Source organism: Neolamprologus multifasciatus, chromosome 2 (assembly GCF_963576455.1).
Source record: "Neolamprologus multifasciatus chromosome 2, fNeoMul1.2, whole genome shotgun sequence".
Classification (NCBI taxonomy): Eukaryota; Metazoa; Chordata; class Actinopteri; order Cichliformes; family Cichlidae; genus Neolamprologus; species Neolamprologus multifasciatus.
Window position 1 is genome coordinate 20,730,554 of NC_140440.1, and position 19,371 is coordinate 20,749,924.

Consider the following 19,371-nt stretch of genomic DNA (forward strand, 5'->3'; position numbering starts at 1 on the left):
AAAAGCACGAATTAATTAGCATCCATTAGTAGGGGAAAAAAATGTAATTATTTTGGTCATTCGTTTTTCAGCTCTGTAAAATGGTCACGTCGCTGGGGACCTGGCTGTCTATCCGGCCATCTATCAACAGTATCGGTCCAAAGTAAACAGGCTTAGCACAGACAGGTGCAGCGCAGAAAGGAGGTGATGTGGGATTAAATGGAAAGAGAGAGGAATTTGTAATATTAGTGGATAGTGAAACATGTGGGAAAAAGAAAAGGAAGGATAGGAACCGGAAGGAACGGAAGGAGAGGGCAAGATGGGGAGGCTTAAAAGATGAAGGAAAAAATGAAGAACATGGGTGGGGAATTAAATGAGAAACGAACTGGCTGATCTTTGTCACGAACACCGTAATCCATTAAAAATGTCACTGGAGGCAATGTCCCCCCTTAACAGTTGGTTACTTTGGTAGGGTATACTATATATAACTCTGTGGCCCAAAGATGAACAGATGTGCTTTGCAGAACCGGCTGCCATTGACATTTGAAAGGCTGCTTTGGGGGGGTCTCGTGCACCTTACCATATGACACTGATGGCAGGGGATGTTGTTTGTTATGGAAACAGAAAGGCGAGTAACTGCTGAAAAAGGCAAGTGCAAGTGCTCTTTTGACACCGCAGTGTCGTGGAATATATTGAGGCAGCATCATTATGACTAATGGCCATTGACAGGTTGCCGTATGGACGAACAGGACGACGAAATCCATAGCAGGTGGCATTCAAACCATGAAATCCCTGGAGCGGGCCGCTTGTCAGGAGTTGTAACCGTTATGAATGGCTAATGTTGCTTGTTAGCATGGTGGGTAGGTCTTGCAGAGGAGCACAAGGTTGAGGTAGTGGAAAGAGTATCTATTGATCACCATGAACCCTGCACAGTGGCGTGCTCCCGATGAGGCGCTGCTTCTCTTTTAACACCACACATGACCTGCATAAAGGCCATCCATCACAGCGCATGCTGGCCCATTTCTCCTCCTGTCACCAACAGGGAAGACATTTTTCGGTGTGTACGTGTCGGGGTGTGTGCACGCGCGTATATGCAAGCGTGTGTGCATGTATGCGTGCCTCTGTCTGCCCGTGTCAGTATCTGTGTGTGTGTGTGTGTGTGTAATGAAGGGTGGTGTTCCACCCCAGGTGAGGCCAGAGAGGTTTGGGGTTGACCTAGTTTAGCTGTGGGAGAGAAATATCACCTCCGTGGAGAAGAGGTAATTGGCTGCCTCCGACTGTCCTTCTGGCTCATTGTGGACTGTAATAGGTAATTCACAGAGGTCTTTTTAAAGACCTCTGTGTGTGTGTGTGTGTGTGTGTGTGTGTGTGTGTGTGTGTCTGCCTATCTGTTGGTGCCAGTATCCATTTGAGTACACATACAGTATCTTTGCAACCGCAGACGTATATTTCAAGGTAACTATATCCAGCCTAAGCATGCCCTGATAGCATGATAAGCGTGACCTTGTACCTTGTTGGGGTTGGCTGTAGTTGCTCTGCCTTTCCCGATGTGAACCGAGGGTGAGGCGAAGCTCGTGTGTGTAGTCAGGCAGGGTCTCGCGTGATGTGTAGGAGCGGTGATGGGTGCGCCCATCCTCACTCTCGTCGGATGAGCTGGTGTAGGACATCTCCATTTCATGGCGCCCCTTAGACAACGGCTGGTAGGGTTTGCTGTCCATATCCTCCATGGCTCGCAGGGCTCCACTTTAGTCACTCAGCACAGCCACAGCACAGAGCACAGAGTCTGGAAGAAGACGAGGCGGGTGAGACGCAGGGCAATGGGGTAGAAACAGTGAGGAAGGGAAAAGGGCAGCAGGGAGAAAGAAGAATGGGCCAGCGGTGGAAAATGAAAAGAAACAGGGGATAAAACGGACAGGGGCAGAGGAGAAAAATAGCGCAAAAGTCTATTATTGAACACAGTGGAACAGTATTGCAACATCTGTTCATTCCAATTACAGCAGACATTCATAAACAGCATTTGGCTTCTTTCATATTTCACACCAAAGGTTAGCTCCAAATCAATACGCTCAGAAGGGACCGCGATGGTAGCCATTATGTCCGCACGTGTTTAAAAAAAAAATTGGCCCAAATAAAGCAAAGCTTAGTGTTCTGTCAGTTGCGGTTTCTATTTTTCCTCTCGCTACTTTAAGCTTTATCTCTCTTTTACAGACGAGCATTGACAAACTACGAATAAATCTACAAATTTGTCGCTGAGAGCCGTGTCTCTCACTCTCATTAAACGTTGTGACTCACCAGATTCTGAAGTAATGATGAAATGCTATTAGAAGCCAGTCTTTACAGTGTCATTGCCCTCCCGAATGGAGTAATGATAAATCAGCTCTTTTGGCTCTATTCAGCTCCAATTCTCTTGTTCTTCTTTCAACCACATCAAAATCTGCTTCCGATAACGTCCATCGCTATATACTTATACCGCCAAACTAATGATTGATTGGGACGACGATTAGAGCACAGAAGAAGTGATTAGAAAATACTTCATTCATATTAGTTCTCTTTCATCGTGCCCTGCTCGAGGCCTTTCCAGCCTATTTCCTGCAGTTATAAAGCTTCTAAATGGAGCTTGAGAGGGTCATTGCTCATAGAGACAAAGTGCTATGGTATTGACCTCTTCAGGGAGTCCTGTAGTCCATATATCAAAGCCATTAGAGCGTGCCTGCTCAATACCTCAGAGATCTGCGGCATAGGGTGATCACCACCCGCCTGATACAGGTTTACAGCTGACCTTTCTACCACTGCAATAACGCTTTTATTCCACCTGAAAGCCTCCCTAGCCTGGCCTTGCACTCACCCTCCTCATCCCCTCCACGCATGCACACACACACACACACACATGCAGACCACCCACTGACCTCTGACAGCAAACAGTCAAAAAATGGGCCAAGTCACTCGCGCATTCATCTTGCACACACCCCCACCCTAAAAGCTCACAACTAGCCTTTGCTTGCATCCATCTTTCCCCCTTTAAGCACAACAGGGCCTTTTAAAGTGCACAAGAGCATTTTCTGTGCAATTATCTCACTTCTCAGTCCGTACAGTAGCGTACAGTAAGCTTCTCCGGACTCACTCGCACGCACGCATGCTTGTGGTTCTCTCTGCAATCACGATGCCTTTCATTTTGATTGGCAGAAGTTATTGCAAGGAATCAAAGCCCGCTATTATCTCAGCTGCCCTGTCAGAACGGGATTGACTGGTGTCACCTTCTCTCTGGTACGGTGAGGAGCGAGTATACATTACCCTGTGAGCTCCGAGCTCGCTTCAGGCACTGACTGCTGTCTGTCTCTACAGAGGCTCTCTGTCCCGTTTTATGTCTGTCTTACATTTACACAGAAAAATGAAAGACTGCAACGCGGCACAAAGGGGCATCATCTTGTTCCTCCGCCGCGCGTTTGAACTCGCACAGACGGTGCAGCGAACATTGCTCTTAATAAATGTAGTTGTGCTTGTATGTGACATGTATAATTCCCTCTTCTTGTACCGTTCCACCTCTGCTTTCCCTCCTCCCCACTCTTCCCCTGCCTCGCGCGCTCTCCGCCCTCCACCTCGTCCTTCGAGGCTCTTGCGTTTAGAGAAGTAAGCCTGCTAGCAGGGGTTATTCCTGCTAATTCTAGCCCACAGTAGGGTGCCCATTAGGGGGGTTGATTCTCGGTTTTGATGTTGAAACCTGGAGATTGTTTCCTAGAGCCAAGCTCGCTTCAAACAAGACACAGGGGCGTTCTCTAGGACAAGTCAGCATGTGCCACCTGAGCTCAACACCAGGCTAGATTCACAGCTGAGGAATAACCACCTTGGGGCAGAGTGGGCACATTGGCTCAGCTACTGGCAACTCTTCCAAGAGAACAAGCACAATTGCTCTGAAAAGGTCCAAAGATGTTGTTATAATTAGCTCCATGCTAGAGTAAATTTTTAATATAGGATTCTTTCAGACCTTCCTTACAAGGTTTGTATCATCTCTCATCATTTATTTATACACTTGTAGAACACGGGACTACACGGTGCATTTGTTAAGCTAAGTGCTTCATTGTATCACCATACTGCCAGTTACTAAAAATGATCATAGTCTGATTGCAAATGCAAAGACAGACTGACTGGTAGACCGTAAAAAAACGTATAAGCTATAAGATATGTGTCGCAAATCGATTATGGGTGAATATTTTTATGCACTGACAATGTGCATATCGCTCGAATCTCTTATTTGTCTGTGAATAGCATAATAAACGTGTTTCTGCTATGAATGGAAAGCAGTGATAAAATAGAAATAGAAAATCTATTCTCACTTGTTAGATAGACACAAACAATATGGGAAACATATGGGCTGTTGCTAAGGTGATCAAGCAGCCTGCATCTTAGGAGGAGGAGCTATGTATTTAGTATAACTTTGAATTTAGTTTTAGCTGTTCTGGCAGCCAGAAATATCTCATTTTTGCATTCTTCATGGTTGTTAATGTTTTCATCGGTAAGGAGATTATAGGCCTTGACCCTGGAGGTACATTATCAATATCTGTTTGAAATGAACACTGAGCTTCTTCAGTGTGTCAAAAGCAGCCACAATCACTGTCTTTATTTTACAAACAGCAACCCTGGAGGCTGAAAAAGGAAGCCAAAGCAGAGATGCCAAAATTCACAGTTCACTTGAAGCAGGCTCCAAAAGTGAGTCAATCTCCGTAGTCTTCAATGTTAAAAATGCTGAACTTTAAAGAGGAAATTATTAGGATTACAGTCTGGAACAAAAATCATTTTTTTGTTCCCATAGATAATTTTTTTGCATCTCTACAGCTATCAAGGATTATGTTTTCTTTTTTTTATTAGGTTTTAAAGTTAGGGGCGTGGCCTCTTTGACAGACATCTGGATGTTTCATGTAGTACAGCTCATCCACAAACTTTGTGTTCCAGTTTTGATAGGTACAAGTATTTTATATGTGTTTTACTTAGCACTGATGGTATAATTTGTATAATTATGGTCAATCAAGATTGCACCAGCTATGTTGGAGACTTCACGTTAGGTATGTTGTTGACTACTACCATCTTTTATACCAGGGGTCTGCAACCTTTAACACCCAAAGAGCCATTTGGATGCGATTTCCACGCAAAAGAAAACACTGGGAGCCGCAAATACTTTTTGACATCTAAAATGAAGATAACACTGTATATATTGTTTTTTACCTTTATGCTTTGTGTAAACAACTAAGGTGTGTTGCTTAAATCCATGAAGTGCTACAGAGAAAATTACATTTTATTTATGTAATTAACACATTTTGAACTCTTAAAGAAATATAACAAAAGGAAAGACACCCAGCTGAACTAAAATCATCCATGTAGCAAACAAAAACTGTTGAGAGCCACCAGCCTTATATCGCCTTTGGGCTTTTGGAGCATTGACCTGTCTTTTAAAAAAATAATTGGGAAAACAAAAGCACTATGCTGCTGAAAAATAGATATTTGCAATATTCTGCCAAAATATGTATTTTACCTAGTTAATGTGTGTGGCGTGGCGTGGTCTGCAGCGCTGCTGCAGGGGAGGCTCTCTATGCTGTTGTGTTAATATGTGTCGGGCTGTGCGCTTTAACACCGGCTGTATGCGTACAGCAACCATGTGTGAAAAGTGGTCAATAAAGAGATGCTGAAAAGCATGTTCATGGAAACATCGTGGGGCCTGCCGTGATATGTTTACAATGGGACTTCTGCTCCTGAACCTCTGCGCACAGCGTCTGCAAATCGGGGCTGTACGAAGTCACTTTCATCTTTACGCAGGACTGTAAGCTGTCATCTGTGAGGCGTGAGCAGTGTTTGTTTTTAACATAGTTCACGCTGGAGCTGCTGACATAATGTGGATCCAAAGATCCAGAATTGTCTTACCTGGGGTTGAAAGTCTCGATAAATGCACGGCGTTTCGGCGGGTATACCGGCTTCCGTAAGTGTGACGCTTATTTTGAGCGATCAAAAAAATAATAGAATATAATTTTATTTTTATATTTTAATATTACAATAATCTTCTAGTTTAGAACTACAAGTTACAAAAGAACTAACATAAATAAAATACACTTCAGCTAATTGCTTAAAAATAATAATTTATTTTCCCAAACCACACGGAGCCGCACTAAAAGGACTAAAGAGCCGCATGCGGCTCTGGAGCCGCAGGTTGCCGACCCCTGTTTTATACAGGAATGGTTTTAAAGGTGGAGGACACTGACATTTTTTTATCCTAATCTTTTCTGTTTTTTCACTAGTTTTGATAGTGTTAGTGTCAGTGTCACTACTGGTAGCATGAGGTGATATCTGGACCCTACAAAGGTTGCAAAGATAGTCCAATTCCTCCAGGGTGGCACAGTCTCATGAGCCTGGAGGAGATTCCAGGAAACAGACAGTTACTATAGGAGAGCTGGACTGGGCCGTAGAGGGTCCTTTACCCATCAGCAGGACTGGTATCTGCTCCTTTGTGCAACGAGGAGTAGGATGAGCGCTGCCGACTACAAAATAACCTCCAGCAGATCACTGGTGTGAATGTCTCTGACCAGGCAATCTGACACAGACTTCATGAGAGTGGCCTGAGGAACTTGTCCTCTTGTGGGCCCTGTGCTCACTCTCTAGTGCTGTGGAGCCTGACTGGCATTAGCCATAGAATACCAAAATTGGCAGGTCCACCACTGGCACCCTGTGCCATTCACAGATGAGAACAGGTTCACCCTGAGGACATGTGACAGATATGAAAGGGTCTGGAGAAGCCTTGGAGAATTTTATACTGCCTGTAACATCATTCAGGATAACTGGTTTGGTGGTCGGTGAAGGTCTGGAGAGGCATATCCATGGTGGGGCACGCAGACAGGCTAGTCAATGACACCATGAGTGCCATTAAGTATCATGATGAAATCCTTGGATTCATTATCACACCCTACATCAGTCCAATGGGTCCTGGGTTCACCCTGGTGGATGACAGTGCTCTGCCTCATGTGGTGAAAGTCTGGAGATAATTCCTGAAGGATGAAGGAAATGATCAAAATGATCTAGCCCCCATGCTCACCTGAGCAAATCCAGTAGAACCCTTCTGGGAAATTTTGTTTTGGTCCACGGATGCTGCCAGGTTGCACTTCAAACTGTCCAGAAGCTCAGTGAGGCTCTGGTCCAGATCTGGGAGGAGATCCCCCAGGACAACATCCATCATTTCATTAGGAGTTCTCACATTATCAAGGATGCATGTGAGAGCCATACAAACTGCCGAGGACCATTTTGAGTTGTTACAATGAAATTTTAAGAAAATGGACTAGCCTTTCACTTTGATTTTGGGGGTTTCTCTGAATTCAGCCCTCTATAGGTGGATAATTTTAATTTCCATCAAACAACGTGTCATCCTTTCATTCCTAACACATTACTCATCCATATCAGTATAGATGTCCAGCACGACTTTTTCCTATTGAAATTTGACGTTTTCAAAGTGCACCTATCATTTTTATTTGAGCAGCGTGGTACAAATCAGAGAATTCATAGGTAGCATCAGTGTTGATTCAGTATGTGGGGACTACATCCTCCTTATTTACCAAACTAATACAAAGTGAAAACACTGAGTACAACACAAGCATCATGTTGCTTTGTTATCCCCTTCCAGTGCTTATCCACTGCCACTAGCCATTTTTTCTATTTCTTATCAATCCCTCTTTCACACACACACACACACACACACACACACACACACACACACACACACACACACACACACACACACACACGGGAGTGATAATCCATGGCTACACAAATGCAATAATATCTAATGGGACCCTTCACCCACTTGATCCTCCGTCCTATCTATCTATTCATTCAAACAGTGCAGCCATGGACAAAATCTGCTTAGAGAAGTGATCGAGGCTCACATACACAACTTGCTTTTAAACAGGATTTACGCTCCGAGTCTCCTCTGGAGGGGCGGAGTCCCTCAGATGTCCAACAGCAGTGACGATAACACAAACAGCACGGCTGAGATTGTCATGTGAAAAGGCAAGGACCATGAGGACAAGTCAAAACCGATTTACGCTTCCCAATCTCAAATGAATGTGCTGAAGTCATGAAGCAAAAAGAAGAGAGAGCATGCAAAATGGAAAAAGAGAATGAGGCAGCAAGAGGATTGGGGCCAGGCAGAGGCAGTGAAATTGAGTTTCAAACTGGTAAATAAACAAGGAGGACGGGGAGAGCAGAGTGGCATCCAACCATATTAGTCCTCATATTATTGATACAGTATCGTTCCAGGATTACATGCAGAGAAGGCTCTTATTTTCATAACAGGCCGGAGACCCCATGTGAGTAGGAAGCTAGTTTCTTTGTTAGCTCTCGCCTTTATACGTTTCCTTGAAGCTTGTTTGCACAGAGACAAGCTAATTCTGCTCGCTAAACAGGCCCGGCGAGTCGCAGGAATGACGATGAGGAACCTTGAGAAAATATATTCATGCCACAGCATAGACTTATCGCCCCAGATGCTCCAAAGTGAAGTTATGACAATCCTGTCGCTGTTTGCAGGTTTTCATTTTGTCTACCATTACAATGGCTTAATCATCAGAAGCAATCGAGGCACAATCTGTAGCTGCAAATGCAGATCCAGGCTACAGGTCCTACGGGAGTAAACAGTGAGCTGTCAGAGAGAGAGCGCTTCTCCTAAAGCGAGGGTGTATGTGTCTCTATGTGTGTGCCTCCTGTGTGTGTTTGTGGCTGTTTGCATGGAGAGATGGGAGGAGGAGGTGTGTGCGTGTGTGTGCGTGTGGGGGGGATAGGGCTTAAAAAGCTATCTTCTCCATTTGTTAGCACCACCACGGTTCCTCAGGCATATGACAGGGATGACGATGACGAGCGGCCCTGAAGGACCCACAGGACCCTGTTATACCTAAACCACCCACAACACAACAAAAGAGTGCACCACCCACTGGGAGCCCTCGGCTCCCGCTGAGAAGAGGGAGGGAGGGATGAACGGCGAACAAGGGTAAGGGGAGTGATGGGTAGATAATAAGAGATGGAGAGATTTCACTATGAAAATGGGGAGCATTGAAGGATAGAGAGATTGCCAAGTGAGACATGGAGTGATAGAGGGTTTTAATTAGTGGATAAGGGCTAGCTATCTGTGGGCGGCAGCAGCACTCTTGTCACGTAGTTGTGCTTTCATAGCTGACCAAGCCTGAAATCTCTTGCTGCTAATGCCGAATTTACCAGCAGAACACATACTGTAGCACACAAGTACACACACACACATATAAATATATATATATATATACATACGCATGCTCGGACACATAAACCTTAGCATACAGACTTTATTAGCTCCTGGGTTTGAAGATGAAACACACACTGACAATCATCCACAGACGGACACACACACACACACACACACTCAGTGCCCTTGTGCCCACAAGTTCTTATAGCATTTCACGCTAGCTGACAAACAGCACACTTGAACACCCACATGCCACAGAGGCTCAACAGTCTTCACTGGCCTTCTCAGCAAAGGCAGCATTGTGCAAACCCCGCTTGCTGTTCCTGTGTTGTCGTCGCAGTGTCTTTCACCATTCAGCCTCCGGTTCACCGTACGCCCTCATTATTCTGCACACCGTATAACCCAAGGTTAATGCATCTGCTGCATGTGCAAAGCAAGTCGTATAGGTGACACGTGTAGCCCTGCAAATCCTTGTTGTATTTCCCACCCGTGTTAGAATGAGAGCATGACCAAGAAGCAGGAAATAAAGTCTGCGTGCGTCCGCTCACGGAGCAGATCGGCCCTTGTCAGGAGCTGTCAGGAGCTGTCAGGACCAACCTGGGCCATTTGACTATTTATAGTGGACATGGCTCAAATCCCACATCAGTGCTTCATGCCTGAGCAGTGTGGAGAAATCCATAAGGTCCTACACTATTCATGCTCTCTGAATGTGGCCTAGAGCGAGGGAGTAGCTAAGCTTTAGCTTTTCAAAGCTTTCTTTTATATCTTGACTACAGTTATGACTTTTTTCTTCCTTTCAGATCTCGACTAAGGTAGCCCATAGTCTTTTTTGTCTCCCCCACTGCTTCTTTCTATTCACGCTCCGCTCCTGCTCCTCTCTGATCTAAAGCCCTCTGCTGATTCCCTAGAAGGCCGGAGAGCAAACAAGAAAACACAAAATATGATGCAAGTATGCAACAGCACACATGTACTGTATTCACATCCACTTGAGGGGGCACACGGGGATTTGACCGCAAATACGCACACACACGGAGCAAGAGACACCACCCAAAACCACTTAATCAATATTCCTGACAAGGCAAAGCCTTATTCAACACATTTGATATTCCTCCTCTCTCGCAAGATAAATACATGTCACTGTCCTCCTCGGCGGACTAAAAGGCTGTTCGCACTAACTCGCTTTGCAAATAAAGCTTTACATCATGAGTGACAACCTCCTAAGCTCTCTGCATCAGCCACTGCTTGGAAAAAAGCCTCTTTCAATAATGCATTTGACCGCTAAAACCCTCCCAACACCCAAAGCCAAGCAAAGTGGCAGCATTAGGGATGCAAAATTAATTGATAAATCAATGCCATTGATTCCTGAAATTGGATTCGGTGACTTGCGATTTAGACAGTATTTCCTGTGCGTCCTCACTCATGAAGTTGTTGATTACGGAGAAATGAGTGAGTAAAGAGCATTAGTCCTCCAGAGGAGCAGCCGAAACGATGTACTAGTAGCTGTTGAGCAGCCCAGCAGATTGATTTCTGAATGCTAAGTGGGCTAATCTTCCGTCTGCGCTGTTACAATTTGATGCTTCTCAGCCTCTGAAAACCAAGGAGCGTGTAAGAGGAGATCTTTTTCTTTCTTTCTTTCTTTTTTTTGCGGCACTCCCAATGCAAAAGTCCAGAGGGCTCCTGCAGCTCCTCAGATCTCTTCTCAGCCCTCACCTTCACTCTGATTCTCCTGGCGGCTCAGAGACTGAGGCCACGGATGGCATTCAGCAGCCTCACACAGGAAAATACTTCTCAACAAAGAGAGGAGCAGCTATTCAAAGACCACGGGACTCAGTCGGGAACAAGCCGACGTTCTCGCAATGTTCTTTTGTGAGCTGACGAGACAGAAGCGATGGGCTGAATACATCCCACCTATACGTCTGTTCAATTTATATAAACATATAAATCTGCCTCAAGGTTATGGCAGACAGTCTGTTTAACCATGCTCTGAGACAGACATAAAAATTTTGAGCTTTCACCAAGAATGAATGCAGGATTTTTAGAAATGTGTATTCAGCCCTAAAGGCTATAATATATATGTGAGACGCACAGACAGGCCATGGTGAGATGTAACAGCGAAAGAGAAGAGTTGCAGATTTCCAGATAAACAAATCACATAAATTTGAAATCAATAGCACACATACTGTAAAATGTATTTACAGTTAGGAAGTGGCAGAGAGACATTTGAAGCACTTTTTCCTTCGATATCTCAAACCTCCGCCTTGCTTTTTCATTTATCCTGCATCTTATTTTCCACTGCAGTCCTTTTTTTTCCCTCCTTCCTCAAAATTTGTTAGGCAAAATCTGCAGTGGGCACATTCCTCACCAATTTGCATTTCTCATTTTGGTTCCTGTCAAATGAATCACTGTGTCATCCGAGCACATCAACGAGAACAAAATAAGGATTTTTTTCCCCAAACAATTCCTTTTTGAGACCAAGGTGGGGATGACACGCAAGCGCATCTGGTAAAATTTCAGATTTCGGGATTGTTACGTCCAGAAACGCGATGTACAAAGTCTGGTTCGCATGAAAAATGGCTGTGCAGCTCTGCTGTTCTCTAGTTTTCTTGGAGTACATATTGCCTTGTTTTTTTTGGTCTTCCTTTTTTTCACATCACTTTGCTAAGTGCAGTTTGGCTTGACATCCTGGCTTGCAATCAGCGAACAATATGTGTCTCTACAGACAGAAGTCAATTTGGTGCGATGATGCACGCGCTTGAAATACATCTCTGAGTTCACGGTGGATCAAGTCTCCTCCCTGAAATTAAACCTGAACAATGAAAACAACTCACCTCCTCGCAAGGCAGTGAAAAACACACCCAACCCAACCGTACTGTACCCTACTGTACATTGCATTGTGCAAAATGTGGCTTCCAGCAGAGATGCATCAAGCACCATTTTGGCGCTATTCATCTTTTCTATGAGTTAATAATTCATGATCATCTAGAAAGTAGAGCTATGAATATTACTGATGATACACATGAGGCTATTTACCAGTCAGCAGGAAATAGATGAACTCGTTTAGCGGAGAGATCTACAGTGTAATATCACTGTGTTTTATAGTGCTAAATAAATCATTTCATGGGCATGCAACAAAGCTACTGATGCAACTCATTCATATTGAGTTATTAATCACGGTCTTGAGGTGCAACTGTAGGTGTGTGATGTGCTGTTGAGCTTCATTGTGCGCTAATATGGAGCAGATGTGAAGGCGACTTAGTGTCCAGTTAGTAACTTGGCTAAAACCATGGCTGTTTGGTTCACCCTCAAGGTGGATCGTGCGCAGTTTTTCGGCATATCTGACGCATCCAATTTCAGTCGGTACCCTCTCCTGATGGCTCCCGTGTCTGCAGGCGATAAGCTAGCCAGTGCCAGCTGCCCCTTTGTCCTCTGTGTGAACAAATGCAGGATATGATATAATTGGTTTAAACTTAATTATTTTGACACTAATTCCAAGACGTGGACCTGGAGGTGAAGGACAATTTATGTGGTAATAAATTGGGAAAGAAACAAAAATTGATTTTTCTTCTGCTAAAGTTGTCTGCTGACTGGATTAATAAAAGATTTTACAGTGGGATGCGTGTCCATGTAGAAGTGCTTTCTATGTGTGTCATTAGATACTGCATTGTCATTTTTTATGATAGTTGCAGTACAGCAATATCAGAAAATAAAATACTGTCATGAAAGAAAGAATTACACCGAAATAGCTCAGCGATTGACTGAAATAACATTTATCTGCTAGGGTTACAAGTATTTACTCAAGCAAAAATATTCCATATTGCGAGGTTATGGCTCCTTCTAACATTAACTTGTTGTTTTTGTATATTTGCGCTTGGGGCTCTTGGGCTGACATTTAAAGGCATCACTACAAATTCTAAGAACCATAATTTTTTTTTAAAAAAAAGCAAGAAAATGTATTAATCAGCAATGAAAAAGATTGTCTGCTGTATCCCTGTGTGTAATATAATTCAACATAAATACGCAAATTAGGTCCTCAAATTAAAAATATTCTGACAGCTTCTCTATCTCAAATTTCTGTCTAGGTGTGTGTCATCAGCGCTGGTCTTCACACACACACCTCTTGACAAATTAATCTCATATTTTAAAGAGAGGTAGAGTGGGCTTGACCAGCCAACCTCTCGTGGTTCTGATCCTTCTGTGTGCAGACTAGAAATCTGAAAGGAGGGGGACCAGGATGAAAGTGCAGGAGTGTGAAGGGGGACTGTGATTGCATATTTGCCATACAAATCTCACATAACACCTGAGTAGTTATTGAACTGTACATAGTTCCTGACTGTTGCCCATAGCCCAATGGAAGACGACAAGAGAGAACAGAGGGCTGGAGATGCCAGTTGAGACTTAGCAGAGTACTTTAAAGAAGAGTGCCTCGGGCATATACTGTATCTATGCGTCTGTAAGTGTGTGTGTATGTGTGTAGCATTAGCAAAGAAGGTGATTTTGGTTACTATTTCTATCTGCTTTTCTGTTGCTGTCGGTCCAGGTTTTGGTTTAGACACACACTCACTCACTAGTAAAAAAAATCTTCAAAGCTTAATATGTAACTACTGAATTCTTAATAATGGTCAGTTACTAGAAAAATACAATACATGATACTTACTGAAGTAACATTTTGTGATATTTATCAATAAATGGCAACCAAATATCTAAGAGTTCAACTGTTTTGATGAATCTTGTTTTTATAATTAGCTGTTAATGAGTCTGCAAAGCCATCAACTGAACCATTTTCATATTCACTGCTTTTTTTTAGCAGTAATCACTTTGGTACCAACCCTGCTTTCTTATTCCAAGTGCCTGAATTGTCAAGTCTAAATGATGGGCTCACTATGTGAGGTTTTTATAGGGTAATTTTGTAGCACTGTATTGCTTTTGTATTTCCTTTTTTCAAAAAAAAGAAAAAAAAATCACAGGCTGGCAATTTCCTTGCTGCAGAGGCCAACCACAGGCGAATGAATAGAGGAAACGCTAATTAGCACTGCAGGATTTGTTAAACAATTCCTCTTGAGGATGGAGCAGCATTGCAGCAAGAAGGTAAATATTTGAAGTTGTACAGTGGTTACATCTCTACGCTGCGTATGTGTGTGTGTGTATATGTGTGTTTGTGTCTGCAAGTCTAGGGGTCTAGCACTCTGATTAGCTGGCTGGCGTGAGCGCTTTTACTTTGAAATTATCAGCCAGGTGGCGAACGCAAACGCATTTTATGCTTTTCCAGCAATTACATTCTTACTATATGATGGACATGCAGAGAGAGAGAGAGTAAGAAGAGGAGAGAGAGGGATAAAAACTCCCACCGGGCCACATTTTGCCTGGCTGCAGTACTGAGTGTTGTACTCTATATAATAAACAACCTCTGATGCATTTCACATTGTCCTCTCTCTAATTCATGACCCCAATTTTATTAAGGAAAATTAGTTTTGTGGACAAACTTGTGGGTCAGAAGGGAAGAGTGTGAGCGATTCCATGGGAGAGGGGAGCATTACAGTGCCAGGGGCTACTGCATTCCTGGAATGAAAATTCATAAATAATGCAGAGCTGGATAACAAAAAGAACTCCCCCGCTGTCTCGCACAGCACTGCACTATCCAAAGGCCATGCAATATCACTCAAATCTCAGAAAAACACAAATTATTGGAAGTAAGCGAACAGTTTTTTTGTTTCTTTTTTGTTACTGGTTTCTTGACACAGGACAATGGGATCTGCTGACAGCCGAAGCAAAATGCCAGCATCCTAACAATCGGCACTCGGGGCCCAAATTGTCAGGAAGTTGCACTGAAATAATGATGTGACTCCAAGCCAAGAAGCTAAGCAGCTATTTTGGATTTCCAAAACACCAAATGCACCGCCCGCTTAAGAACAACAATTGTGAAAATTAAAAAGTGCAACAACTGAGGGAGATAATTAGCACAGCGACAACTGCTAACTGCTGCTGAGAGTGAAGCCGGAGAGTGTGTGAGTGTGTGTACGTGTGTGTACGTGTGTGTGTGCTAGCTCGAGTTTAAATGTACAATCTGGAATATCCAAGTGATTGAAGGGTGGTGTGGTGAGTTGGTTGACTGACAAGAAGGCCTTATCAGTGGTGTGTGTGCAGCATTTAATTGCTGAAGTGACATTTCAATTCAAAGGCCTGTCCTGTAGGTGTTAAGGTGTTGCCATTATGGGTGTGCGATTTAAAAAAACTATGCACTTAATCACTGTTGATCATCGCGGAAGGACTGAAAGTCATCTGCATGTATGCGGATGACAAGAAGGCCGCCACCATGAGGCGAAGCCAATCTACACCAGAGCACCAACCATCAACCTCTGCTGGTCCAGTGCATGCACATCATCTCCCTACTCAGTGCACATGTGACTAAAAGAGTGTGCATCCATATGGTGAAGAAGAGAACATGTGTGTATGTGTGTTATCAAGCCTCCTGTACAAGATGCACTCTATTAATCACATGGAGCTGAGACAAAGTGCCTGATTTTTATCATGACTATCAATAACGTGCAAGCCCGAAGAAGAATAAAGCACAGCTACAGCTTCGTTGTGAGCAAAGCCAGGTAGGGCAGTGAGACGGGAGGGTTACACCTTGTGACAAAAATCCCCACAGTTCAAAGCTTGCAGCAGAAGCCACACCGGGTTGGTTTGCTTTTGTTGTTTTCTTTTTTTTGAACACTCCAAAATAATAATGCAGGAATCAGGTATGCCAGATGGGTGAAACAGTCCAAACACTAATGCAGCTCTCTGAGAGATGTGTACAGTGGCTGTAGCGGGTGGTGCATTAGATGCATGTATTAGAGATGCTGATGAATTATAGCTTATGATTAAAATGCTTTTGCCTCCCCTCAATCAAACAAAGCCAGATTTAATACCATCGGAAAAGATGTGGAATGCTTCTGAGAGTTCAAAGCTAATGGAATAATATATCTGGAGAATTCCTCAGAAATCTGCATTATTCATATATTTGTTTTCCTTATTTGTTGTTGTCGTATCTATGACTTATTTATTTATTGAAAATGTGCCTTGAGTGGTTTACTCCAAGCAATTATTTCTAATCTGCTGTGAAGGGGAGAAGTGAGGAGGTCTAATTTAAGTCTCTCAGAGCCTATCCATCTCGGTGCAATTTGCGCTGCCTTCACAATAATTATGATTTATCAAAATGCATTTGCCGCCTGTTAATTATTTACCCTCACACATTTTTAAACTGCGCCAACGTGGAAAATAGATATCACGCAGCTCAATAATTTAGGCCAGAAATTGCCTCACCAGCCATCCAGAAGGGCTAGGAGTTGACATGAGAGATGTAAAAATAACAGAGAAACACAGTGGGTCACGGTGCCTGTTGGACCTATACTGGTGGTAATGTCTAGCCCGGGCCCGGGTAGGCGCGTCAGGCGCGTACACCCCCTGGATCTGATTGCTGATGGAGATGAAGCGGACGAGTCAGAAGTGGAGCAAAACACAACAACAAAAAACCCCAACAACTCAAGGCTGTGAGTGTTCCGAAGCAAAACGGCTACGACACATACAAAGCTGGCAGCCTGCTGCTCCGCGCACTGTACTCGGATCGTCATCATTTAGACAGGTTGTCACACACAGGCACAAAGTCTGCATCCCCACACTTCAAACGAGGTGCACTGGTTTTCATAAAAGCCCAACCACACACACGTACACAAACACACTCACATACACACGCACACACATACACACACACACGCACGTTTATATACTCTCCCCCTCTCTGCGTGTCTGCCTCACTCTGTCATACACTGCACACACACGCGCGCACAGACACGCACAGGTCATAGCACTGCACGGCGCATCAGAACAGCTGATAATCACCATTCCCGTGAAACTCACGTTGTCTCGGCACCCGAGCCTCGTTTAGCCAAGCAGCACCGTAGCCCGATCTCCCTCCCCCGCTTAATGAGCCCACTAAAAAGGCCAGAACTGAACGTGCCGCTTACCTTCCCGACGTAAAGCCATCCCTTTAGTCCGATTCCGTGCTATAAGCAGCCTGCAAAAGCCGAAGTGTGTGCTATACCCCCTCTCCACCACCGGCAGAAATGTGACTTGAGCTCCGGTTAAAAAATGTGGACGAGACACCCTCTCTCCGCGGTCTGGTTTCGAGGCGGCGGTGCTGATGATGCTGATGATGCTCGCTCTGAAATGCCGATGGAGGACGACGAGACGATTTTGCGCGGGGAGGAAGGGATCTCCTCGCACGGGGCCAGCTCCGCTGTGCGGTGTGACAGGGATCCCGGCGCGGTGCGTTTAGCCGCAGTTGAACCCGATGATGCTGTTGCTGGTGAGGCTCGGTGCTGCTATAACAGTATCCCTGGATCATACCACCGCACCGAGGAGAAGGGGGTGTGGCACAGACCGGCCACAGACACAAACACTTGCAGGCGTCAGGAGGTCGTCTGGATCACTAGTCAGACTCGTTCAGGTGGTGCCATATGGCTGCACACCGTGGTCCTGCGCTGGAATGCTGACTCATTAAGACGAGGAAAAGTTTCGCTTTTTCATCCGGTCCCACGGTGCAACAGGCCCGAGAGCTGCAGAGGTGCAATTTCACCCCCCCCCCCCCCCAATATAAAAATTATACAAAATAAATAAACTCCATGTTGTTGCGAGGAAATATATAGGACCCAAAGAAAATCTTAAAAAAACAACAGCATTCACTTCAATTACTTTTAAGCAGAAGATAGAATATGGCATTAATTTATGGCTGCAGTGGGCCTGGTGTGTTTACACCTGCACACCAACTCATAAGATGTGTTTTTCTTTGCTAAATTAGCCACCTAATGATTCTGACCTGTGCTCTATGTGCGATGCATTGGAGTGGGTATTTACAGCCAGCCTGCTACAAACAACTTGTGAATGACAGGGGTTCTAATGATGCAGTTTATTATTTCCCCAAAGCGCTGTACGCGCGGGGCTACAAACAACCATTTTGACAGCTGCTTCAGTCTACCCGCCTTTCAGCCTGTCTTGCTATATCCCCCAACACAACACAGCAGTATGCATCTTTTATCAACAATAGGTTTTGGCACTTTTCGTCAGTTTCATCGGCTAGTCCGCTCTAAACAGTCCCCCCCCGGCAGGGGATGAGGTTATCCAAGAGGAGACCTCAGTGAGGGGAAAAGATCTCCAGGTCCTTGTCCGTTTGATGTTAGCTGTGCCTGGCTGATGCAGAAATGACCAGTGTGTGTCAGTGTCAATATGCAGCTGCCTGGTCACTACAGAACCATGCTCCCTTTAATTGCACAAGACTCTAATGGATTTTGATCAGGATTCAGAAGGACTCCCCCCGGATCTCTAAAGGTGCTTTCTTACACCGTGGAGAACAGTGCGTCTCTCTGACTCCCTTATTTGCCAGCAGAGTCCTAATGGCAGGCACATTACACCTCCAGTGGCTGGGTAAACGCTCTTTTAAAAGAGCACTTCCTCTTTTTGCCTGACACATCTCACTGAGACATCTCCTTGACAACCAGCTCATTGCAGAGATTTGAAATGTCACAGTGTTTTACTGTGATTCTTTTTGAACATTATTGTCTGTGGAGGAGAGAGATAATAGATGTGGAGAGGGGGTGGTTGGGTGGGGGGGACTGGCCTTGCTATACAGGAGAGACTTATTAAGGACACGATGACACAAAGAAAGAAACACAAAGAAAATGAAAGTAATGTTTTATAACTAGCCCTGGCGTACAGCTATGATACAGTGTATCTAATACACTTCATGCTGGGGAAAGTTTATGGAGCAAAGTCAGACAACATTTTATTTGATAATAAGCCTCATTAGAGCCGCAGAAGCTGTATGGTGCTGGTTAGAGTGCATTTCAGACTTAATGTCAGTTGCATTGAATCTGGTGTCACCGCATTATAGTTAAAGTGACACAACCTAATTAAACAGTATCTCATCAGGCTATAAATAAATAAATAAATGCAGTTGGTCGAAACAAAAAAGATGAGCTTGTTCTCCATAAGACCATGTTTGCTCATCTAATTATTCCTGCCCTATTTGGAAAACATGGAAGCTCAGCTGGGGTGTACAGGGAGGAACAGCGAGCACAGAGGTGGATTTAGAGGTTCATAAAAGACGATGTGAGAGT

The 19,371-nt window shown here is 44.3% G+C and overlaps 1 protein-coding gene across 2 annotated transcripts in view; it reads right to left on the minus strand.

The window, feature by feature from the left end:
* The window catches only part of tenm1 (teneurin transmembrane protein 1), a 210,987-nt gene extending 193,177 nt beyond the window's left edge, over positions 1 to 17,810 (minus strand). The window contains exons 1-2 of one of the 2 annotated variants that reach the window (XM_085134297.1): positions 17,224 to 17,810; positions 1,490 to 1,762 (exon numbers count right to left, since the gene is read on the minus strand). In XM_085134297.1, the coding sequence (XP_084990423.1) occupies positions 1,490 to 1,706 (217 nt within the window). In that variant the 5' untranslated portion in view covers positions 1,707 to 1,762; positions 17,224 to 17,810. The remainder of the gene's footprint in view (positions 1 to 1,489; positions 1,763 to 17,223) is intronic. The other variant, XM_085134305.1, reaches the window with a different exon arrangement.
* Positions 17,811 to 19,371: the final 1,561 nt, after the last annotated feature.